The following is a 26,013-nucleotide window of genomic DNA, read 5'->3' as shown; positions in this document are numbered from 1 at the left end:
ATATCGCGCGATGAAGTTTTTGAATTTTCGCCTATGATGCTTGAGAAAATAGCTTTATATCTCTATTTGCCGTTATTGTAGCTTCGTTTTGAGATTACATGTCTTCAGTCAACTCGAATGGCGAATATTTTTGTAGAACATTTAATTCTTCTAACTCAATTTCATGTCCTTTTCGTCCTTTCTTTCTTGAACCGTAGTAAAACTACCACAAGATGAGGTTTTACAGCATCCAATTATTCCACAAAAATATTGCTCAGAGAATTTTAGGTACGGTTCTCATTGACAACTAATCGATATTGTCACGTTTTCATTGTCTTTTTTGACATTTACCCGGTTTTTGTTCAGAAAAAACCTATGTTTTGTTTTTCTGTATATTCGTTATTTGTTATGTATTGGTAGGTAGACATACCCATTGGTTATCGCTTATATTGACATCTGGGATGAATCTGAAATATTTACCATATATAGCTCCCGATATGCTGAACACGTTAATGACAAATTTTCTTGGAAAATAGATCCGGTTATCTAATATTTTGAACTGGATATAGCGATATAAAACCCGGATTTTGTACCGATTTTAAGTAACCCATTAAGGTTATATGCATACCATCAGAAAGCTAATAAAATTGCCAATGAGGGAAAATAAATTTTTTGACAGCATCTTACCTGAGTTCGGTGCTAAAACAAAAAACCCGTATTCTTGAAACGTTTTTAAGGAAAAATATCACTGCGCGTAAATATGAAGATCAAAGCTTGGTGGGTGAAATATTCTTTTTGCCGATGAAAGTGGATGAAGTTAATATTATGAACCCGGAAGGACAGGTCAAACTTCTGAGTTATGGCGTGATGCATACATTCTTGATGAACTTTAAGAGCACAACAATAAACCCGTAACATAAATTCCATTTCGCTATAACTCAGAAGTTTGACCTATGGCATAACTGTCCTTCCGGGTTCATAATATTAACTTCATCCACTTTCATCGGCAAAAAGAATATTTCACCCACCAAGCTTTGATCTTCATATTTATGCGCAGTGATATTTTTCCTTAAAAACGGTTCAAGAATACGGGTTTTTTGTTTTAGCACCGAACTCAGGTAAGATGCTGTCAAAAAATTTATTTCCCTGATTGACAATTTTTACTTAAAATCGGTACAAAATCCGGGTTTTATATCGCTATATCCGGTTCAAAATATTAGATAACCGGATCTATTTTCCAAGAAAATTTGTCATTAACGTGTTCATCATATTGGGAGCTATATATGGTAAATATTTCAGATACATCCCAGATGTCAATATAAGCGATAACCAATGGGTATGTCTACCTACCAATACATAACAAATAACGAATATACAGAAAAACAAAACAGAGGTTTTTTTCTGAACAAAAACCGGGTAAATGTCAAAAGGACAATAAAAACGTGACAATATCGATTAGTTGTCAATGAGAACCGTACCTAAAATTCTCTGAGCAATATTTTTGTGGAATATTTGGATGCTGTAAAATCTCATCTTGTGGTACTTTTACTACGGTTCAAGAAAGGACGAAAAGGACATGAAAGAAATTGAGTTAGAAGAATTAAATGTTCTACAAAAAGATTCGCCATTCGATTTGACTGAAGACATGTAATCTCAAAACGAAGCTACAATAACGGCAAACAGAGATATAAAGATATTTTCTCAAGCATCATAGGCGAAAATTCAAAAAATTCATCGCGCGATATCTCAAAAACTTGACCTATGGGGAAAATTTCCTTTTGGGTTCTTAATATACTCACTAAGGGCTTTCATCTCCAAAAGGAATTTTCCACCGCACAGAAACCTTGTTGCACAGTGTAATAAACACAACAACAAACTTCCTTCGTCGTTGATCTTTTCAAAGATCAGTTCTAGCAGTGCTGTTCCTTCGAATTTGTTGTTTTCTACTTTTCTCGTTTGGTTCTGTTTTCTAAGAACCCTTTTAGAGAAATAATTACAACAATTTCACTACAATTATCCGCTATACGTTTCGTTCGTTTTATTTCTCACTCAAACGCTACTTACACACCCCCGCTTTCTTGTTAATATCCACAGCCAGTCGTGAGAAATAACAACACCCCTTTCTTCCAATAACTTTGTGGCTACTTTTTGAAATCTCGTTTCTAACCCAATTTACACTATAGATCTCTTTTATTTATTGTTATTCCACAAGGTCATCGGTGTCCAGAATAAATGAGAGAAAATTGATGGGAGAGTAATTTACCTTTGTTAAACCATGGCTGATATGCTCTCATTTGAATTCGTTATTCTCTGTTATTACAACGTGCATGCGTGGACATCCCTACCCAAGGTCTTTTTTAACGAAGCCTTTAGCCAAGAATTTGCATTGGCAAATTTACAATAACAACGCACATTGCTACAGTCATGCGGTCGTTTGGTTTATTTTTTTGTTTCAATCCTTGCATTCCCAAATTTGCAATAACAGCACTCATTCTCGCACCTTTGGTTTATTTGTTGTATAGATCGTTCATCACCAACCAAACGCATTCGTTTTTATTCTCCTGGAAGTATTTATATTCCTATTTGAGAATTTGCATTCTAATTGCAATAACAACGTACATCTTTCCACGCACAATTATAAAGCGTCGGTTAGATTACATTGTAAACATACCAACAAAATTCTGTCGATCACTGCTTGATCGTTTGTAGCGTCAGTACTTGAGTGGGAGCTAGCTATGTATTTCTCTGCTAACGCCACTTGTGTGTTTTTTATTCCCTTTTTTGCTATATCCGTTGGTGGGCTAGCACAGTGGGGTAAAACAACACAAATTGAAAATTTTCAATAATTAATTTTTGTTTTTTTTTATTATTTATTCTTCGATAATTTTTTGAAATATCATTAATTGGCAGTAGGGCTTTTGGAATTTTTGGACAAATTCACCCTACATTCGGCATTTATTTATTTTTGAGCAGAGAATATATGTTAAAAATAGTTGTTTTTTTATATTTTTCTATTGTTTTCGAAGTTTTCTACTTTCAATTTTTGGTAAATTATTTTACACTCCGTAGGGGTTTTGGTATTTTTGGGCAAATACACCCTACTTTGGCATTCGTTGCACCGACTTATCACCCAAACAAGATAAATTTCTTGGACTGGGTGGATATTCTGGTGTAAATCGTAATTTCTTGTACAGATAGCTTATTCGTCGTTGGACTTACAATTCAATTCAAATTTATTGAGTCTTTTTTTTATCCCATACAAGTTTAAAATGCACATAATATGAAATACTTAAAGCTATTATGTTTTGTTTTAATGACATATTTAAAAATTCAGCATCTGGCTTGTCTTGACGTGTAAGATATGTTGTTATTGTACCGGGAAGTAAATCGTGTTTGCTCACGACACTTCAATATTAAGAGAGCATGTCACATTTGGTTTAAACTTAAAACTAAACTTAACCTAAACCTAATAAAAAAAGAAAAAAAAGAAATAAGAAATGTGTACAGGTCTATACAGTCCTGTCAGAGAGGCCACATTTTTGGTTAGTGTTGCCCCTGTGGATTCCAGGAGAAGTGCGTACATAAAAATCTGGACACATTTAACCATCCAATTTCATAATTTAGATCAATTCCAAGAGCTGAATATATAATTTGTATTTGCCCAGTTGTATTCCGATTCAATTTCAACAACTTCATTCATAAGAGGGTTTGGATGCAAAAACAGTCTGTTTTCATAATTTTTAATAATTTTTATAGCGTACACTGAAATGGGTTCTTCTTCAGATGTTTCATATATAAAACTATTTGAGTGACGTTTATTAAAAGATTCAAAATTCTTTCCTATGCAGATCCTAATTATTTTTTGTTCAAAGATACTGAGCTCTTTTATAACAGTAGGGGATATTGAAAACCAAATGGGAAATGCATATAGCAGTGCGGGTCTAACAATCGTTTTGTATAATAATAATTTAGTTTCAGTTGGTAAAGCATTGATATTGAAGAGTCTTCCAAATGAACTTTTTATTTTGATTTAAATTATTTAGATTTAAATTATTGTTTGTTAACAATGGGTTAACACATTTTAGTCCTTAAAGGGTTAACCTCGTTTAGATCTGTCAACGTCACTGTCAACAGATTTCAACGACTGGCGAATGGCGCCAAAGCCTCCACCTTCCTTCATGTTATGATCGTTGACATTTACTTATTCTCGTCTCTTCTATCTCACGATACGAAGTCGCGCTCCCCCGCTATTGTGCAAACCAGGTAATCTGTCTTACCAACCCTTATTTATTATTATTATTAATAAACTCGGCCTTTGCCATTATTATTTAAAACTAAAACCCCACTATTGTGTTTTTATTTATTTATCGGTTTGGGCTTTGCATATTTCCCCGCATTGGCGCAAACATTGGTCCATTCGTACCGGATTACGAACGAGCTGTTGTCAAAGAAGTAATTGTTTTCTTCTTTTTTTTTTGCAAAACATCACCATCAATACAGTCCACCCCACATCATCTCATTATCACCATCATCTTGTTTACATTTAAAGCAAACAGGTACGTACAGTGAAAAAAGTGCCGGTGAAATTAAATAAATAATATTCTTAAAAAGAAATAAATATCGAAGTAAAAATTGTGTGAAAACAACAACAATCGCGTCGTTTATATTCCTTGTGGCCGTTTTACAACGCGTCGCGTACCCCGTCCCCCTCCGTCTTGAATGCAAATATTGTTTTGCCGACGGCAATTGAAAATAAAGAAAAAATCAAAGTAATTGAAGAAAAGTGTATTTTTTGGCTTTTCTGTTGAAAATAAAATATTGATGTGCGGTGTCATTTTAATGTGCATAAAATTCCCCATCGATTGGTGTAATTGAAATTTTAAAATTGTTAAATTTTTTGCAAAATTGCATTTTTAATAATTAAAATATTATTCATAAATCACCCCCAAAAAATACACGCACTTCAATTGCATTGGTTTGTTTGTTTGTTCGTTCGTCCACTAGTGAACAGTAATAGGTGTACCTACACACAAACGCCATAGAAATCATACGGCTAATATCGTTGCCTAGTCGGTCAGCCACTTGATACGCATATACATACATAAGTTTGGTATTGTCTGTTGTGTTACAGGTGACCCTCGATATACGCAACGTAACATATTATACAGGTGACCCTCGATAAACGGAACCAACATAAAATATTAAAATTTTTTGAATTTTATTTTCGATTATTGAGTGATAATTGGGTGTTAGAAAACGACGTTTTTGAAAAAATTAATAACGCGTACACCCTACGATCGGTCAATACGACTTTTTTAAAATAAAAAAGTGTTAAACTTGATATTTTTCGTGCGGAATTTGAAACTTTTAATTACTCTTGTAGATTTTTGATTAAAATTTTTATTTTTTAATATTTATTTTTGGAAAATACGCTACATTCGGTAGTTCGATTGCCTAAATAGTAGGTAAACTGTGGAAATAAAAGTTATAAAATCTCAATATTTTCGGTAGAAAATATAAAAATTAAAATATTTTGAATTTTTTGTGCGCGAAAATAAGGTTTTTGGAAAATTACCGGGAAAAATATACAATTTAATAAAAACTAACCATTTTTATATATTTTTTGATATTTTGTTGGAATATATTTGAAATATTTATTATTTATTTGAAAATTTTTCACATATTTTGCGTCGTATCTTTGCATTTGGTTGCTAAATATCTCATCGCAGATTATAATTTTGGTGATTATAGACCAATTTTTTGATATTTCACTATTGTGTGAGAGGTTCAAGGCATTTATTTCGCGAACATTTCCGATTTCTTTGGCCCTATAGTGCGGTTTCGTTAGATTTTCGGAAGCTTTTGGTGTTTTTCTTGTACCTTTGAAAAATTCGGTCGATTTTTTGAAACTTTTGGAGTTTGTGGATAACTTTTTGATCCTTTTGTGGTTTCTTCGTATATCGTGCGAAGTAGAATCAGTTTTATTCTTGGTTTTTGAATACATTATAAGAGCAAATCGTGCTTTAGTTCTTCCCTTCTTGCTTGTTGTAGTACATATTTCGGGAAACTTGTTCAAAATGCCATTCACCCCAATAGATATGTTCACTAGAACTTCGGATGCGGTCATCCAGTTTAATGCTCGTTTCAATACGATGCGTGATGAGCAGCTTGATATTCATGCGCTACAGTCTCATCTTAGTGCATTAGAAAAACTTTGGACACAAGCACAGGAAAAATTTGAAAGGTGCTGTGATTTTATGATGTCGTCAGTAGAGACGACGAAAGAGGTTATCGATGCGGTCGATCAGAAGTACAATTCGTCATTTCAAATTTATGTCGACTGCCAGTCAGCAATTAATAGGAAACTAGGGCAATTTAAGAAATATCGTACCTCCTCTATTAATGGTAGTATTTGTGGTTCGGTTGCTTCGTTGATAGAAACGCCAGGAGAGAATTTAGCTAAGTCGCCTAAAGAAAACCCGCAAGCAACGCACAACAATTTGAGTTCTTCGACTCATGCTTCTCGCGAAAATCATTCGCAGATAGAAACTCCGCTTTCCTCTATGGCGAGAAATAATAGTGCCAGTTTTAGGACTATGGATGAAGTTTCTCATTTGGATTGTGTCCACAACCTTGCCCTACCGCCATGCGATACGGACATTTTTGAAGGCGATTTCCATTCGTGGCCAACCTTTAGGGATTTGTTTACGGCTATATATATTGTTAATGGTCGTCTTACCGACGTAGAAAAACTTTGTCATCTCGTTAGGAAGACTTCTGGTGAAGCTCGCGAGATTGTATCGAGGTTCCCCTTAATTAATCGTAGTTTCGAGCTCGCGTGGAAGGCACTAGTCGAAACTTATGATAATCCCCGGCTTCTGGTTCACAACCAATTGAAAGTTTTGTTTGATATTCCGGTCCTCTATAGTGAGACTAGTTCGGGATTAAAGTCGATCCAACGTGGTATCAACGGATGCCTATCGTCGATGTCCGTGTATGATGTCAACACGGAAAATTGGGATCCGATATTAGTATTTTTGTGTCTCCAGAGATTGCCAAAAATCACTCAGACTCTTTGGGAGCAGAGTGTTAAAGATAAATCCTCTCTTTCGTCATGGAAAGACTTGGATACCTTTCTCACTGAGCGAATTCGTACACTCATGTGCCTTCATGATATGCGTGGTACAGATCAGTCTAAGCGGTCAAATAATAGTAAAGTTCAAGCGCATCATTCGAATACCAGAGTTTCAGAGCCGCCGCGTTCTCCCCGCGCTTCGAAAGGTTCAAATTGTATAATTTGTCAAAATCAGCGTCATAAATTGTATGACTGTCCCCGCTTTAAGAGTCTTAAACCCGCAGATCGGTACAAAGTGATGAAACGTCATCATCTTTGTATTAATTGTCTTAGGAACGATCATGAAGTAAAGAATTGTGATAGCAAACGTCGGTGTTCGAAGTGTAATAAGACCCACCATACTTTGTTGCATCGGGAGGATATTACATCGAATAATTCAACTCGAAGTTCCACCGTGACTAGCCATGTCCCCCAAAATTCTAGTACTACTTCTTCGACTGTCCCCCCTAATTCGGAAAATTGCGCACCATCCACGTCCGCTGGTTGCTTGCCCCGACAAGTGTTTCACGCCGCGCAGAACAAAGCTGTACTTTTAGGTACCGCAATGGTGAATATTGTTCATCTAGGTTTTTCGTACCCTGCTAGGGCGTTGATAGATCCTGCTTCAGAGTCCTCTTTTATTTCCGAGCGACTCCAAACTCGTTTGAAGCTTCCTGTTCGTTCTGCGAATGCTGTAATTTCAGGAGTTAGTTGTTCACTCTCGGCCACTGCTAGTAAAGCTTGTCGTATTCAAATTAGCAGTCCCTTCGACCCTTCTCTGGAATTAGAAACCAACGTTTTAGTTTTGCGTACCATTTCAGGAAATCTCCCCTCTTTTATGGTTAATTCTGACTTAAGGTCGCAAATTCCCGATCTTCGCTTGGCAGATGTTAACCTTTTTGAATCTCGTCCTGTCGATTTGCTGTTAGGTGCTGATCTGTATCCCAAAATATTGCTAGATGGTTGTCGTCCCATTTTGTCTGGAGCACTACTGGCTCAAAATACTGTATTTGGCTGGCTGGTTACGGGTCCTGTCCCTGCAGCACAAGTTCGAACTTTTGCCACTACTGTTGAGGTAGCAGAGGAAGACAAAATCAACCAGACCCTTTTGAGATTCTGGGAAATCGAGGAGACTCCCAAACGCAAAATATTATCCCCATCGGACCGTTTTTGTGAGGAGAATTACGTCCGAACTACTCGTAGGGACTCAGAGGGTAGGTATATTGTTACGCTGCCGATTAAATCTGAGATTAGCGCTATCGGGTACTTGGGAGAGTCCCGCACAAACGTCCTCAAACAATATTTTCGGAACGAGAATTCTCTAATGAAAAAGCCTGAAATAAAACTAGTTTACGACCAAGTATTATCGGAATATTTGGAACTTGACCACATGAGACCGGTATCCGCAAATACTTCAATGGATGTCCTTTCTTGTTATCTACCCCATCACCCCGTGATAAACCTTGAAAAACCGACCACGAAACTTAGAGTAGTGTTTAATGCCTCAAATAAAACTTCGAATGGGCAGAGTCTTAACGACATATTGCACGTAGGTCCAACGTTACAGCAAGATTTAGTTCTTTTGATCCTCCGTTGGCGTATCTTCAAATTCGTGTTTAACTCGGACATTACTCAAATGTATAGGCAAGTTCGTGTGGACTCAAAGTATTCGCCTCTTCAGAGAATTTTGTATCGGGATTCAACAACAAAACAAGTCCATGACTATGAACTACAGACAGTGACGTTCGGTGTAAATTGTGCACCATACTTAGCGATTAGGACGCTTCTTCAACTGGCAGATGATACTGAGTCAGAGTTTCCCCTCGCGGCGCATATATTGCGAAAATGTATGTACGTTGATGACGTTTTAGCCGGAGCTCACGACATCGAGACTGCATTGGCAGCTAGGGACCAGTTGATTAGGGCACTATCGTCGGCAAAGTTCGAGTTGAGAAAATGGACAGCGAATAGTAGAGCTATTTTGGATCGTTTTCCCCCTGAGCATTTGGTAGATGCTCAACTATTATCGTTTGTAGAAGCTAGTAGTTCTAAACCCTTGGGCATTAGGTGGAATGCGCGTTTAGATTGTTTCTTCTTCGAAGTGAGTCCTATTGTCAATAAACACTTCACTAAAAGGGAAGTTCTCTCGGCAATTGCAAAATTGTTTGACCCCGTCGGTTGGTTGGCCCCTGTGATTGTTAGGGCAAAAATTATCATGCAGAAGATTTGGCTGGACAACATTGGTTGGGATGATCCACTTCTGGCAGCTACTGAGGCTGAATGGAGAAGTTTTGTTGAAACATATCCCCATGTTAACTCGATTAGGATACCTAGATGGGTTCAATATGTTCCAGGATTTTCTGCTGAACTTCATGTCTTTTCCGATGCCTCGGAAAGGGCATACGCGGGGGTAGTCTATATACGTGTCGAGTCCCCTGATGGAAACATTTTCGTTAATTTGCTATCGTGCAAAACAAAAGTCGCCCCGTTGAAATCAATTTCGCTGCCTCGCTTGGAACTTTGTGGAGCAGTCTTAGCATCAGATCTATTAAAAACTATTGTGCGGGAAATAGATCTGGAATTTAATCAAATTTATTGTTGGACAGATTCGACGATAGTTCTTGCTTGGTTGAAAAGAACCCCCTCTACTTGGACGACTTTTGTAGCCAATAGGGTGTGTCGAATCCAAGAAAATGTTGGCAATTACAATTGGAAGAGAACCCCGCGGATTTAGGAAGTCGTGGTTTGTCTCCGGTAGAATTGTCTGCCTCCCCCCTATGGTGGAACGGCCCTAGTTGGCTAGGTAAAACTAAATCGGAATGGTCTATTCGTGATCTGGCTCCGATTAGTACTGAAATGGAAATGCGCCCGGTTAAATGTCACTTCTCTTTTTTTCCGTCGACATTTAAAGAGATTTTGGAAGATTTTTCTTGTTTGCGTAGAGCTCTTCACTTCATTGTATACGCGTTTAGATTCATTCGTCAAACGCATCCCCGGTATAGAAACCATTACTACTATCCTTCTACACGCATTTCTTCGGCAGATATTATTGACGCACGTAATTATTGTGCAATTACGGCTCAAAAAATATATTTCGCCAACGATTATAAGAATTTGTTAGACAAGAAGCCGTTAGATAGTAAGAGTTTGTTGGCTCCTCTAAATCCTTTCGTAGATGACAATGGCGTCATGCGAATGAATGGTAGACTGGTATATTCGCCTACACTTGCTCCTTCGTAATCCTATTATTGTCCCCTATAGGAGTGTCTTTGCTCTACGGTTGGTAGAATATATTCACCAAAAATGTGTTCATGGTGATATTCAGTTAATGATGCGAACTTTGAGATTGGAATATTGGATTCCTCGTATGAAAAATTTGGTTCGGTTGGTTGTTCGGCGTTGCAAAGTGTGCCTTTTGTTGAAGAAACGGGCTTGCAATCAATTTATGGCTGCCCTTCCCCCAGAGAGAACAACTCTTAATCGGCCTTTTACCAATACTGGCGTGGACTTCGCAGGTCCGTTTGATGTAAAATCTTATCTAGGTCGGTCTTGTAAAATAACCAAGGGCTATGTATGTGTCTTTGTGTGTTTCTCTACAAAGGCAATTCATTTGGAAGCAGTGTCCGATTAGTCGACTGCTAATTTTATGGCTGCGTTACATAATGGATATAATAGATAATGGAACAAATTTTGTTGGAGCTTCGCGAGAACTTCAAAGGAATTTTAAAGATTTCCTCCGAAAAAGCGCTGACTCCGTCTCCTCGTCTTTATCAGACCAGGGCCTTTCGTGGCATTTTATACCTGCTGGTGCCCCTCATATGGGAGGGTTATGGGAAGCGGGAGTCAAGAGCTTCAAGTTAAATTTTCGAAAGCAATCTCGAAATTTAAAATTCACGTTTGAGGAATTAGCAACGGTATTGGCTAGGATCGAAGCGTGCCTTAATTCTCGTCCTTTATGTCCAATGTCGGACAGTCCAGACGAAATAGTGGCACTAACGCCAGGTCATTTCTTGATTGGTGCCCCCTTGTTATCCCCGCCTGAACCTCTCATCACAGAGCAACCATTAAGTCTAGTCAATCGGTTTAGGAAAGTTCAGGCCCTTGCCCACCAGTTTAGTTTGAGGTGGAAAGATGAATATCTCAAGCATTTGCATATGAGATATAAGTGGAAATTTCCACAACGAGAAATAGCGATAGACGATCTAGTTGTTGTTCGTCATGATCAGCTTCCGCCCACGTCGTGGAAATTAGGGCGTATCGAAAATGTTTTTCCGGGCACCGACGGGCACGTTCGAGTCGCGGACGTTCGAACCGAAAACGGCGTTGTAAGACGGCCCATTACAAAATTGGTCGTTCTGACCGACCACACCCCCGCAATCGAATAATATGGTTCTCTTCTCGTTATATAGTATGTCGATGAAAATCTATTCGGAAGACGAACTTTTGAACGTTGATGACAATATTGTTATGGAACCTCGCCCCACCGATCCCCAAACTGGAATGTCGTCGGCTGCAGTGGAAGAAGCCCTTGTTGAGCCAATCGCGGCTGTAAAAATATCCGAGCCCGGGTCCGAGTCCAATAATGAGGATTCATCTGCGGCCCCCGCCTCTACCAGCGACACCATGCAAACCGAGTCCGAATCCATCTCTGTGGGTTCATCTGCGGCTCCGGTCCCTGCGTCATCCCCCCAAAATGATACTATACGAACCGAGTCCGGATCTTCGGGTCCATCTGCGGCTCCGGTTGCCACACCTCATTCGGAGGAGTCGGCCAAAAGCTTAAGGTCCGAAACCCATAAGGTTTCATCTGCGGCCTCACACAAATGTCGCCTTTGTGATCGCATGCACCCGCTGGATAGATGTAGTGACTTCCGGGTTATGAATGTTGACATGCGACGTCGCATTGTCGTAAAATATAATGACTGCGTACGGTGTTTATCTAAATCCCACCAAGCTAGGGACTGCCGAAGCAAAAGAAAATGTGCCGTATGCAATGGAGAACACCACACGCTCCTTCATGAAGATGCGAAGACCGTGGTTAAACCCACAAATAATCGTCAGCGTCGTCCGCAGACCGATTATAGATATCGGCCACGTAACAGTCCGTATAGTCGTCCGTCTGATAACGCACCTTCCTCGCAGACAGGATTGGTCGGCTTGTTGTCCCTCCAGACAGGTATCTGCCTATCCCCGACTTTGATAGTCAAGATTGTGTCGTCCGATCGGCCCACTATTGTGAGGGCGGTTTTGGACCAATGCAGTAGGCAGAGTCAGATATGTTCCTCTCTGGTGCATAGTCTTCGACTCCCTACTTCTATGATCGAAGGTAGCCAAATATGTCGCCTGACCGTTAGTTCGATCTATGACCGGAGTCAGTCCATTTCAATTGTGGCTGTGGTGACCAATTTGGACCATGCGCTTACGCCTACAGCGGCAATCCCAGAGCGCATTCAGGACTCATTTTTAGGTCTTCCATTGGCAGATCCCGGGCATATGTAACATATAGTGTTACCAACATGTTTTTTGAAAAAATGGAATGAATTGAAAAAAAAAAATAAAACAAAAAAAAAATAATTGAATTGAAAACATTTATATTTATGTATTGTATTTTAGTTACAACATCGCAATGTGTTGTAAGGTGGCCGGCATGAATAATTTAGATTTAAATTATTGTTTGTTAACAATGGGTTAACACATTTTAGTCCTTAAAGGGTTAACCTCGTTTAGATCTGTCAACGTCACTGTCAACAGATTTCAACGACTGGCGAATGGCGCCAAAGCCTCCACCTTCCTTCATGTTATGATCGTTGACATTTACTTATTCTCGTCTCTTCTATCTCACGATACGAAGTCGCGCTCCCCCGCTATTGTGCAAACCAGGTAATCTGTCTTACCAACCCTTATTTATTATTATTATTAATAAACTCGGCCTTTGCCATTATTATTTAAAACTAAAACCCCACTATTGTGTTTTTATTTATTTATCGGTTTGGGCTTTGCATATTTCCCCGCATTGGCGCAAACAATATGCCTTTCCCAAGTGTATTCGTGCATTTTCATTACTTTTAAATAATTTATTTAGCCTTACACCCAAATATTTAAATCCATCTCTACACGGAATTTCTACCCCATTAAGGGAGAGCTTTATATCTTACTTTCTGGTACCACCCATCTCTTGCATTTTCCAGAGGCGTTTCTTATGCACATCGCCTCGCTCTTACTAGTATTAATTTTTATACCCCATTCTGTATAAAACTCATGAACATCCCGCAAATGTTCCGAAACAAATGGCTCTGTCTATCGGAGATTCAGCGTGGGCATACAAGAGAAAATCATCGGCATACAAAACACCCACCGAGTTCTGAAAGGCATGCGGAAAATCGTACATATAAATGCTAAACAAATGAGGTGACAAGATTCACCCCTGCGGTACACCACAAGACACACTACTTAAGTCGGATTTCAAATTCCCTAGGTCAATATAGAAACGTCGATCTGTGAAAAAACTTCTAAACATTTTCACAACATGAGTTCCAAATCCTAGTAGAATCATTTTATAAATAATACCATCGTGATAAGTTCGATCAAATGCCTTTTCCACGTCCAGGGAAATTGCAACAGTGCAGTTTCTATTTCTCAGATTATGAAGCATATCACTACTAAACTTGGTAAGCGCATCTAATGTAGAATGTCCCCTCCTAATCCCAAATAGGTAAGGAGGAATATAATTTGCCTGAACATCTAGGTCAATTTTTTCACGTAAAATTTTCTCGAATAACTTTCCTAAATTGGATAAGAGCGAAATGGGTCGTAGATTATTAATGTCTGTGGAAGTTTGTTTCTTTTTAATTGGTATAATTTTTCCAATTTTCCAAACTTTGTACAATTACACCCTACCACTGGCATATTTCACCCTACCATGTGAAATCTACCACTACCGAGTAGTGGTAGATATCACATTCTTCGAAAGTAAAAAATGTCCTTTTTTGATTTTTACTTGCTGTTTTTTGTTTGGAAACTTCTTTCTAACAACTTGTTTGTGTTTTTCGACACTTTGGACATTTCGCAATCAAGATTTTTCAGATCATTTGAAAAATTCATCATTTTGGCTATTTTCTTCTTCTTTCTGGTTGATTGAGTGTAAATTCGCCGTTCAAAATAAATATTTCTAATCATTTTTCAATTCTTTTTTACTTGTGTTCTATTTCTTATCCTTTTGCACTCTACTGGTGGAATTTTGCATTTTATATTTAATTGTCGCAATTTAGAATATTTTCAATCCTTTCTTTGGTTGAGTGTTCACATTCGGTTACATTTCTTTGTTTTTTATTCCCATTTTTGTAGCTGTCGCACTTTTGTTGTAGCTTCAACTTCAGTATAAACATTTCGATCGTTATCGCCTTTCTAAATTTGCGACGCTTGGATATATTAGTTTGTCCTAAACTTCTGAGCCCATATATATTTTTGGATCTGATTCGTTTCCCTCTTTCGTCCCCCTCGTGCGTTTCATTCGAGCTGCCGACGCTATTGTTAAATTTGATTCGTTTTTCGAACGTATAAATCATGTGAAGCACACCGTATTTAGTCTGGAAATACACCGTTCCGAACATTCTCAATTATGGACAACATTCCAAAGCACTCATCAGAAGTGTCTTGACCATCTGGCGACATCACAGAGTCCTCAACACTTTGACCAAAATGTAAATACGACAGCTCCTTTCGGGCTTATCAACATTGCCTTTCGGCAATAAACCAGAAGCTAGACGAGCTAAACTCGTCCAAGTCTTCTCCGTCTTTGAATGGACCAACTCCACCCAACAAACACCTCTCACCTTCGGGGGAAATCCCAGCTAGTACATCTGCTTCACCTTCCATTTGCTTGAACACAATACCCTCTGTACCAAATATTTGTGAAGAAAAAACGTCTGATTCCCACCGAAGCGACTCAACCGCATCGATATCAACCCAATCACATCCCCTTAGTTCAATCCTCTCGATCCTCCATCTAACAATTTAGTTTTGTCTCCTATTGACATCGAAGTCTTTAGTGGCGATTTGATTTCATGGCCAACTTTCCGAGATCTTTTTTAGTACAATTTATATCAAAAAATTCTCGATTGAGTGACATTGAGAAATTATGTCACTTAGTTCAAAAAACCAGCGGTGAGGCTCGAGAAATTGTTTCGAAATTTCAACTCACCCATCGTAGTTTTTAATTGGCTTGGAAGGCATTGGAGGATGCGTACGATAATAAACGTATTCTCGTACATAATCACATCAATATTCTTTTCCGTCTTCCAACAATAGAAAGAGATTCGATCTCTGGCCTCAAAACAATTCTACTTGGCATAAATAATTGCATTTCTATTTTGTTTTTCAATGTCTATTTATGACGTAGCCACGGATCACTGGGATCCAATAATAGTTTACGGTTGCTTACAACGTTTACCAAAAACCACTGTCGCTCTTTGGGAACAAACTATCAAAGACAAATCTTCTCTATCTACATGGAAACAATTAGATTCGTTCCTTACCGATAGAATTCAAACCTTGTCGTGTCTTGATAGAATAATTGGTGTCGATCCTCATAAGAAATCACCTTCTCAATCTCGTCGATCTCCACAAAAATCAACAATTAGTTGTTCAATTTCTAAAAAGTTCCCATCTGAAAGTTCCCCGAAATCGTCATTGAACTATACTTTGTGATGTGCACAAATCAAGATCATCAGTTCTCGATTTCAAAAACTTTCGCTGGAGAATAGATTTTCGTTCATTAAAAAACATGCTCTTTGCAAAAACTGTCTTTCGCATGGTCATTTTCTAAAAAGATGCAATAGCAAACACAATTGTTCTGTATGCAAAGGCAGACATCACACACTACTCCATCGTAGTAAAAATAGTAATGCGGTTTCTACACGGTATATTTTTTACATATTCATGTATAGCAACTGCCACTTCTTTTCGCCCATATGTAATTTATTCTGTACGGCAAAATTTTATTCTTGATTCGTTTTCTTTATTTATATAGCGTACAAACAAAACAGCTGTTCACCTTTGGTTGTACAGACGGGAATAGAGTGCGTTCTATTCGAAAAATATACATATGTATGTATGTACATAACACTTTGATGCATTGAAATTTCTTTATGGTTCACATTATGTGTACAAAATTCAGATTTGTAAAAAGTGACAGTTGTTATGCACAAATATGTAAAAAACATACCGTGTAGAAACCCCATAAAACTTCGTCAAGTTCCTTGCCAACATTTTCACGTTCGCCTATTAAATCGAATTCCGCTTCTAATCGCATAACTTCCAAACAGAGTTCAAATCCTAGTTTCGACAATCGCCAAGTTCTGCACACAACACAAAATAGAGATGTGCTCTTGGGAACTGCGATTGCAAATGTCGTTCACAATCACAAAAATTATGCCATTGGAGAAATAATTCATCCCTCGTCGGAAGTCTCTTTTGTCTACAAAAAACAATCGGATTACCTTCTCGACTAATTCACACCACTCCACTATAGGTCAAACGGGCCATTTTATTGGCCAAAAGTCTTAAAGTTAAAACAAGTATTTGGTTTAAGTTAATATAACGTTTCTAGATTCAGGGAAAAAAATGGAACAACGTGGGCCAAAAAATTAACCATTTATGGACCAAATACACAACTAGTACCTTAACCCTTTGGGTACAAAAACTGGAAGGTCTGTTATTATCTACAGTATTGAAGGCATCGACGTCCGATAAGTTCAGAAGTTTTTTTGTTGTATTTCGTTTTAGTTTTAATGTGAATATGCCTTAAAATTATTACCTTGAAAATCCCACAATGTGATGTGACATATTTTGACTATAACTGTATATATTTATAAAAGATTTGTAAATAATTTGACTTTACAACACAGCAGAATGCTGTAGACTCCAATTTGGCTAACATTATTTGGTAAGAGGTTTAACCCTGACTTCAAAACATCAATATTATGGAAAATATGGTAACCTAAAAAAAGTTGTATAATTCTTGTCGAGCAAATTTACGCAAAATCACATAAAATTTTCTGCATTCGGCACGAGTTAATGAACCAATTTCAATTTTCACTTTCATTGCCGAACGTTGCCGAGACTTGAATAGCGTACATAACCTCAAAATATTCTACTTTCTTCGAAAATTCATAGTTAACACCCATTTAATAACTATTTATAAACATAAATGATGATAGGAGGGCATTTTTGATAAATAGATATCGAATACTTTCTAATCAAATCGTTACTTATGCTAATATTGTGATTTTGTTTCACCCTGAACGCATACAAGTAAACATATTTCGTTAACAAGTTTTCAAAGATATTTGGATAATACATATTTGGCAGCCTGTCATGTAACACGTACATATAATGGGACCAAATGAAGATGTTCGCCATTTAGAATAGAAAAGGATATTTTAGTTTCAACGTTTTGTTGGCAAGTACGTTGTCAAATTCTACTTCATTTTGAGGTTTTTCATTTTCTACCTCAGCAGATTGTCCAATTTCACTGTTATTATCATCCCATGTCTCTTCAATTCCGTAGATCGAAGCCATAGATTTGAAACCATATTGATTTGCAGTAAGTCTGCTACCGCTTCCTCCATCGACGACAAAGATATTTCTTGCGATGGTCCACCTTATTTTGAGAAATTTTTTTTCTTTAGTTTGGATTTAAAATGAGTCCATACTCTGTGCCATTCATCTAGTGTACGCACACAACTATTTAATTGCTCTGCAACATCCTTCCACACCTCATCAGAAGCGGCTTTAGTTTCGCCAAAAAGTCTGACTCCACGAGCTACGTTTGGGTGGGCTTCCATTTTTTCAAGCAGCATTTCAAATTGTTGTTTTGTAGTAATTTTACCAATATAAGTACGGAAACTCCAAAAAACGTATAGAATATTAAATAAATCCACTTAAAATAAATGAAAATCTTTCTTACGTTTCAATTTTTCGTTTTTATTCGTTTGTAAAAATGCACGGCGACAGCTAATTTGTTGTCGCCGGAAATTAACTTTATGGCGACAGAATTTGACGTCGTCGGGCGACTTTTGCCATACGTAATGGAAAAATTGCAACTGGCAACGCGACACGAATCGCAATACGGAATCGACCCATAAGTTCGATACATTGGTTACGCCAATGTATACGTTCGATACATTGTTTTCCCCTTCCGCAGCATTACAATTAACCGCATTAATTGGCCGCTCTTTCGAGCTCAATGCGAAAATCTTCTCTGCCTTTCTTTTAGGAGTCATATTCGCCTGGTTCGGATGCTGGGAGAGAATATTCATTCTTTCCCGCACTCTCTCCTGAAAGTCACATTCGCTCACTTCGGATGCAGAGGGGCGCTTTCCAATGCTGCGGTCGTCATTCGTCATTATTGATCACGACCTTGTTAGCGCTATTATGCTCACTGGCAACTACACTTGCTATTTAACGAAGTAGTCACACTTCTATAGCTTTCGTTTCGTAGCTTCACACACAGAAGGTATCAGTGGTATCACGCCAACACACTATGTGTCATTTTTTGAGTCATGCTTTATTAACCATATTCTAACAGCGCAGCATGAAAGAAGGCAAAAAAAAAAACACCTGTCTCGCCGTTTTTTCCCATCTCATCAATTTTCGCGGTTATAGGCCTCCAAAGTTTTGAGGCTTTGATGTCATATGTTCTAGAAAGCTGTTTAATGATATCTTAGGCACATTTTTGTAGTTGACTGTATTAATAAATTGTAAACGGTTTGGTATCTATGGACCAGAATCGGAGAAAAAATATAAAAATCTAATATTTTCTAAAGTGTTTTGCTATTTTGACCTTTAAGAACCTTTCACTGGCAATTTGTAGTTTGGCATGTTTGTAATTGAATGTTTCCTCCAATTTTGATCGATTTGATATCTTTAGACCACAACCCGGAAAAAGATTTAAAAGAAATTTTACCTTGGCGATTATGATCTTGTAGATGAAGTTTGATGGATTTTATGTTATTACAATTTTTGTTCTTTAACCGTCCAACCGGCCAATTTTTTTCGGAATAAAAAATATTTATTCACAGTTTTAGGTAAATAAGACATGTGTTAATAGTAAAAGTTGACAACAATTTTAAAATTATCATCTAGGTGAGGAAAGTTGTTGACCGCCAAAAGTCGGAGCTGCCTGGTAACGTAATAAAAAAATCTAATAAAATAATGTTTTAACTTGTGATTTTATAATTTTTTTAATTATTTTTTAAGATAATTTTTTTAAGATAAATAAAATATATTAACTATACATTTGGAGCAGTAGATTTGTGTATTCGGACTTACATTCCTGAAATGTACATACTTTTTACCCTTGCGATCCTAAATATCACATAAAAAAGGATGTCACCTGGTATTTAGTTAGGGAATTTAGTGTTTGATAATCTAAAGACCACACTGGATGATATTCCTATGTCAGGGGGTTAGAGGGAATACATTATTATCGCCAACTTCTATTTATTATTGGAAGCGCCACCACAAGCACAAAGATATGCCTTAGTTGTGTTTTGGAATGTAAGTGCATATTTTCGACTTCTGAATTTCATTTCAAGAAAATTAAGGGCGTTCTGGCCGTAATTTTTCAGGAGATTCCTCTACCTTCCCTCCCAGTCCTTGGTTTTGGCTATAAACAGCCTATGTTTCACGAAATCTATGATTTCTATATTTTCGTGACTTTTGCACATGATTTCAACTATATTCGACTAAATATTCAAAAATAAGGGAAATTTCCTTAGATTTCTGCCTTTTTTTAATGAAATATATCTTTTCTAAGATAGCGTTTTGCTTAGCGCTAAATTTTAATAATTTGCTATAAAATAAAATGTACAATTAACACACAGGAATACAGATTCTGTCCGCAATTATTAAAATGTGCAGAATGCAAAACTGATATTCGAACGCCCTTCAAAAATGAGTAAAATCGTTATTTATAGCAGATATGACAGAAACAAGTGGATTAGTTTACTGGATAGAGAATATTTAAGAATAATTTACATGAAACAAAAATATATTGATTTCTGGAATAGAAGGGGGACAAATGAGTCGTCTTTGGAAATAAAAAGCTTCAATTTGAACTTCACAAATGCAACATTGCAATCTTGGATGTATAAATAGGAGCTACAAATGGCGAAAATTGTCTAGCAACAACAACAACATCTAATATGCCTGATGATGTTAGCCTAACCAGCTAACGAAACTATCGTCGCATAGTGGTTGATGTGTGTGTGTAGGACTTCGCTAGATATCAATTTTTCAATGTAATCTCCTTAGGTCATAAAAAGCTCGCTAATTAAAGCTAATTAAATTAATTAAATCTCACAAATAATGGCCTTCGCCCCTAAAAAGGCAAAAACTTAAAAATAAAACATTCAGCTGAGCCCGGCTGGGATTCGAACCTGGGTCGTCGCCAACTAACAGACAATGTTGCTGACGTCTTAGCGTTCTAAACCACAATCCACTTAAAAAATCTTTCGATGTGAAAGACATATATACAGTCTACAATGGAAAAAGCCATCGACTGTAATATGAATGCAACATTGAAAAAAATGATTTCTGGAATAGAAGGGGGACAAATGAGTCGTCTTTGGAAATAAAAAGCTTCAATTTGAACTTCACAAATGCAAAATTGCAATCTTGGATGTATAAATAGGAGCAACAACAACAACAGCTAATATGCCTGATGATGTTAGCCTAACCAGCTAACGAAACGATGGTCGCATAGTGGTTGATGTGTGTGTGTAGGACTTCGCTAGATAGCAATTTTTCAATGTAATCTCCTTAGGTCATAAAAAGCTCAATTAATTAAATTAATTAAAAATATATTTACATTTTTGCTTTTTTTGAAGGATTTTTCTAGGTAAAGTGCGATGTTTTTGCAAGTTAATATCCTTGCGGAGGCCTCTGATGTTCAGAAACCTAAAATTTAGTAAAGTTAAACTGGATTTTTTAAATTGATTTAATTAAAAAATTTGTATAAATTTTCTACAAAACTAAGCAATATTCTTGTAGAAATGAAATGAATAGTTATAGAAAATTAAAAAATAAGCATCAATGTTTCATCTACATGAAAAAATTGCGATAAAAATATCTTGGATCACAGACAGAGCGAATAAGTTTTGTTTAGATTGCATTTCGACATTTAAATCCAGGATTTGCCAAGTGATTTTCCATAATTGTTGCAGTGATGTGAATTTCGGAGTTCTTCTGAAATATTCAAAACCTATTTAGACTATATAGTAAAGGATACGTGTTCATTTTCAGACATATAATTGAGAAATGTCCTACTATTTTTTTTGTATTTTGTCATAGAACTACTATTTTTAGCAATATCCATCTAAAATTTGCAACTCATTTCTTGAACATTACTGTCTAGTTTTGTAGAAATTGTACTACATTTTTTAATCAATTAAATTTTTAAAAAATTTCCAACGTTAGCTTTGGTAGTAAAATTTAGCCTTGTTCATACTAATGCCATGTTCAGACTAGCGGTAATTCGCTCTCTATTCGTTGTTCGACCCCAAATTACGATACAATTACTTCATTTCCCATACAAAATTTTGAGAACGAACAACGATTTTTGTACATTGTTCACTTTAAATTACTCTCAGAACGACGATAAAATATGTCCCATCTCTAACAAATGAGAGAATTTATCGAAATAAATTAATTATGACAGGAAAAATAAAAAATTAAAAATGTATTAAAAATCCAAAACTTTTTAGAAAAACTGCAAAATATGAATGAAAAGTAAACGGTTTAAGGACTAATAAACATTCAAATCATAGCAAATTGTGTCTTCTCTTTCATTGCATTTGCATTTCTTGTCCATCGTTTCAAATACGCGTACTAACTAATTTAGAAACAAAAATCAAATGCCTGCCGGAATGTCTGTATACCAAAAATATATGTTGGCAGGTCTCTCTCTCTCGTTAATTATTGAAATAGAAAAAATTGAAAATATACTGAAAACACCAAAATTGTGAGAAAAAATGGAAAACATGAATGAAAATAATAGAATTTAATATTAAATAGATATCTGAAAGAAGGATACATATTTTTTCAGTTCATATAAAATAATTTTACCCGTATTTTGGTTGAAACTTTCTTTAAAATCAGTAAACAAAAACCATGAAAATATGAATCATGTTGCTATGAATTGTGTACCATGTCGTATGAACGGGTTAATTCGTGTACGTAATTATGAGAACGAACGACGTGATTCAAATGCTGGTATGAACATGACATAAGGCTAATTCGCTCTCTATTCGTTGTTCGAACCCATATTACGATATAATTACTTCATTTTCCATACAACATTTTGAGAACGAACAAAATTTTTTGTACATTTTTCAATTTAAATTACTCTCAGAACGACGAACAAATATAAAATTTAAAAATTTATTAAAAATCCAAACATTTTTAGAAAAACTGCAAAACGTGATAGAAAAGTAAACGGTTTAACGACTAGTATACATTCAAATCATAGCTATTTTTGTCTTCTCGTTCATTGCAGTTGCGAACAACGTGATTCAAATGCTGGTATGAACATGGAACTAGTAAAATTCTTCAAAAAAAAAAAGCAAAAAATGTAGTGCATTAAGGTGTTTGAATATGAATTTTGCCTCGACTCTGAACGCCATCTACCTTAAATGATAAAACCAGTTAAAATATATTTTTGTTTCATGTAAATTATTCTTAAATATTCTATCCAATAAACGATTTTACTCATTTTTGAAGGGTGTTTGAATATGAGTTTTGCATACTGTATACTAATATTAAAGAAAAAGATCGATAATGGCCTGTTTTTTTGGCAAAATATTTAACAAAAGTTACAAAAACCGAATACTTTTAACGCATAGAAAACAGGTTTAACAAACTTCTCTTTATTTTTCTCGCTTTTAGGGTTGCGATGGATCCATATTATATACATTTTCTAATTGCCACAGGACCAACATTTTTTAAGTATTTGTTTTTTTGGTTATTGGGTATGGCCTTATAAAATACCGAGGTGTTATTATTGGTAAAATCGAAAACCGAATATGTTTGACACTCTCTGTATATGTATATCAAAATCCGACACACAGCAATGAAGTGATAAAGATTTTTCACCGATTGGACCATAATTGTGGAATTTTGAGAATTTTCGTGAAAATGCACCTTTGGTCCCACCCCAACAAATTACTATGGAAACAAAGATCGCTCGGTTGGCACTGGCTAACGTTTTCCGGTCATATATAAGGTTTCTGGATCAAATGGAAAAAAAATTAGTCGGTTTAAGTTTCATAAAAAAAGCAATAAAGGCCGCCCTAATGTACATGTGATAACAATCTCAAAAAATACTTGTATAGGTACATATATCACTGTGCAACATTTATAAGGTGATCTTGTGCAAACAATTCGAACTGAGGATTTTTTGAAAGTACAGACCCAAACGACAAGAAACCCTAGTTGGATTTTGTTGTGTCAGCTCCAGCTCGGATTTTATGGCCCCATCTAAACATGGTTAAATATCTCTGAAACCAATGCGAATCTTCTTCTGACCTGTGAAGCAAATTTGTACATAAGGACAAGAATAAAATATTTGGAGAATATTTCAAGATATATGCAAAAATTCAAAAATTTTTATACATTTTGCACTGTATCTCCAATACCGTTAATTTTTTCTGAATATTTTATTTTGAAAAAATATTCCCTAGAATGTAATACACAACTCTTCAGAATATGTAATTGTTGTGAAATGCCTCTATCCCTTTGTTTTCAGTACATTTTTCAACGACGATTTAATAAAAATGTCAATAATGTGGTGAAATCCGAAATGCGAGAATAAACTGTCGGTGTGAACTGTGTTTGAAATACGTGTTGTAAAAGACACGATGCATTTTCGAGTTTCAGAATGTTCTGAAGAATTGATAAGTTCTACTAGTTTAGGGCTACAATATTGCTAAAGACAGCAAGGCCAAATTCCTATTCGTTTCTGAGATAAAGGCCTGATAAATGCAAAAAAGTGTAGATTTAGCCCGGTTAGACGAGGCCATAAAATCCGAACTGAATCTGACAGGACAAAACCCTACTAGGGCTTTTGTAGTCTTTAAAAAAATGCATACTAGAAGTTGTTTGCATTTTCAGGATTGCATAGTGTATTTAAACCACTAATGATCTGACTTTCTGAATGGTTTAAACCAGTGTTAATTATCACTGGGCTCGCGAGCCGTGTCTGTGTGAACACACACAATCTAAACTATGGTGGGTTTCAACGTTACTCTCATATGTTTATCTAGAGAGGGAAAGATAATCTCGTATGTGTGCCCAACACAAACGCAGCGGTTGAATTTGTTGTGAACACTGATTTAAACTCAAACCATCAAATCTGCAAGACGAAGTATAATATACAGTATGTCGCAAAAGTTAGCATTCAACGTTGAAACCAAAATGTATTAGGGATAAAAAAACACTATAACTTGTTGAAAACAACAATTAGTATTTGCATACATAAGAATATGTACGATTCGAATTCCAAAAAAGTATTATTAATTACTTTTAATGGCTGTTATAACAAGAGGTACTTTTTTCAACAGCCTTTTTTTGACACATCACGCGTGAGTCGTGTCACGTGTTCATGTTATTTTTGTTTAGTACTCTTTGACATTTTATCATGGAAAAGCTTACGCCTCTACAACGTTTACAAATCGTTAAACTTTATTACGAAAATTCGCGTTATGTGGGGAGTGTGTTTCGAGCCTAAATTTGTTCAACAATAAGGCACATTTCTGGCTTGTCTGAAATTGAAGCTCGTAATCTCGGCGACATTTGGTTTCAAAAAAACGGCGCCACTTCCCACACATCGCATAAATCAATGGTTTTATTGAAAGAACGCTTCGGTGAGTCCGTTTTGGACCAGTCGATTGGCCAGCAAGATCGTCTCAAATCACACTGTTAGACTTTTTCCCTGTAAGAATATGTAAAGTAAATATTGTATGCGGATAAAGCCGCTTCGATTCCGGTCTAGGGGGAAAACATCAGACGTGCCATTCGCCAGTTACCAGTCGAAAAGCTTGAACGAGTAGCCTCGGACCAGCGTACGTAAAAATACTTTAAATAACATTTCCAATCGTTTCGTTTCGTATTTTCCATAGGAACAATACAAAACGAAACATAACCCTCGCTGGCGGAGTTCGCTGTTTAGTTTCGTTTTGTTTACATTCGCGAGCTCGAACAAAACGATTAGCGAAAAGTACTCAAATCCACAAGAGCAGATAAAAAACTAAATAGTACTAAACACTTGTGAATAAATCAAAATCTTTTGGTGGTTGATAACATATTCAGCATTGATTGTTAAGCAATCACATGTGTGTGTGTGTGCCTGTGTGTGTCATTGACCATAACGCACGGCAAACGTTTGCCAAAAAATCTTTTTGTTTCGGTGGTGAATGAAACAACTCGGCAAAGCATAGCCGAAGTACATTTGAGGAATCGTACGGTTTTCATATTTTTACATTGAAAAGTTTGTGATTTTGTTTTGGTTGTGAGAATGAAACGATTCAGAGAAGCTGAAAAGTTTGTTACGTTGTGTGATTGGTACGGGAATCGTTTTGTTTGTTTACATTCATTGCCTCGGACAGTTTATTTCTTTAAAGAAAGTTGGAACCTCTAAATGTATCACCCTTTAGTACTTATAAGGACAAATCCCCCGTACACTGGATCATGAAACCCAGAATAATTGGTCATCTATAAATACAACTACTGCAGTGTTCACAATGTGTTGCCAATATTCAGACTCATCCATTTTATAAGCGGTGTTCCCAAAGGCCAAAATGCTGTTTTTTTTTTCTAATAGATATTAAAAATAATTTTTATTCTTATGCTGTTTGGATTTAATC

The 26,013-nt window shown here is 36.5% G+C and overlaps 2 protein-coding genes across 5 annotated transcripts in view; one reads left to right on the top strand and one right to left on the bottom strand.

Moving 5' to 3' along the window:
• The window catches only part of DIP2 (disco-interacting protein 2), a 527,750-nt gene that overhangs the window by 155,583 nt on the left and 346,154 nt on the right, over window positions 1-26,013 (bottom strand). The gene's annotated exons all lie outside the window — the stretch shown is intronic.
• On the top strand, window positions 2,842-14,792 carry LOC141402551 (uncharacterized). Of its 2 annotated transcripts, none has more exons than XM_073984062.1 (2): window positions 2,842-4,431; window positions 11,503-14,792. In XM_073984062.1, exon 2 carries the CDS (start codon window positions 11,504-11,506, stop codon window positions 12,590-12,592), a length of 1,089 nt encoding a protein of 362 aa, XP_073840163.1. In that variant the 5' UTR covers window positions 2,842-4,431; window position 11,503; the 3' UTR covers window positions 12,593-14,792. The 2 variants fall into 2 exon arrangements, with proteins under 2 accessions (XP_073840163.1, XP_073840164.1); XM_073984063.1 differs by having other exon boundaries at window positions 2,842-4,535.

Source organism: Musca autumnalis, unplaced genomic scaffold, assembly GCF_047663935.1.
Source record: "Musca autumnalis isolate F117 unplaced genomic scaffold, ASM4766393v1 scaffold_4, whole genome shotgun sequence".
In the NCBI taxonomy this organism is placed as follows: Eukaryota; Metazoa; Arthropoda; class Insecta; order Diptera; family Muscidae; genus Musca; species Musca autumnalis.
The sequence above is the reverse complement of the archived record's forward strand: the minus strand, read 5'-3'. Positions and strand labels throughout refer to the sequence as shown.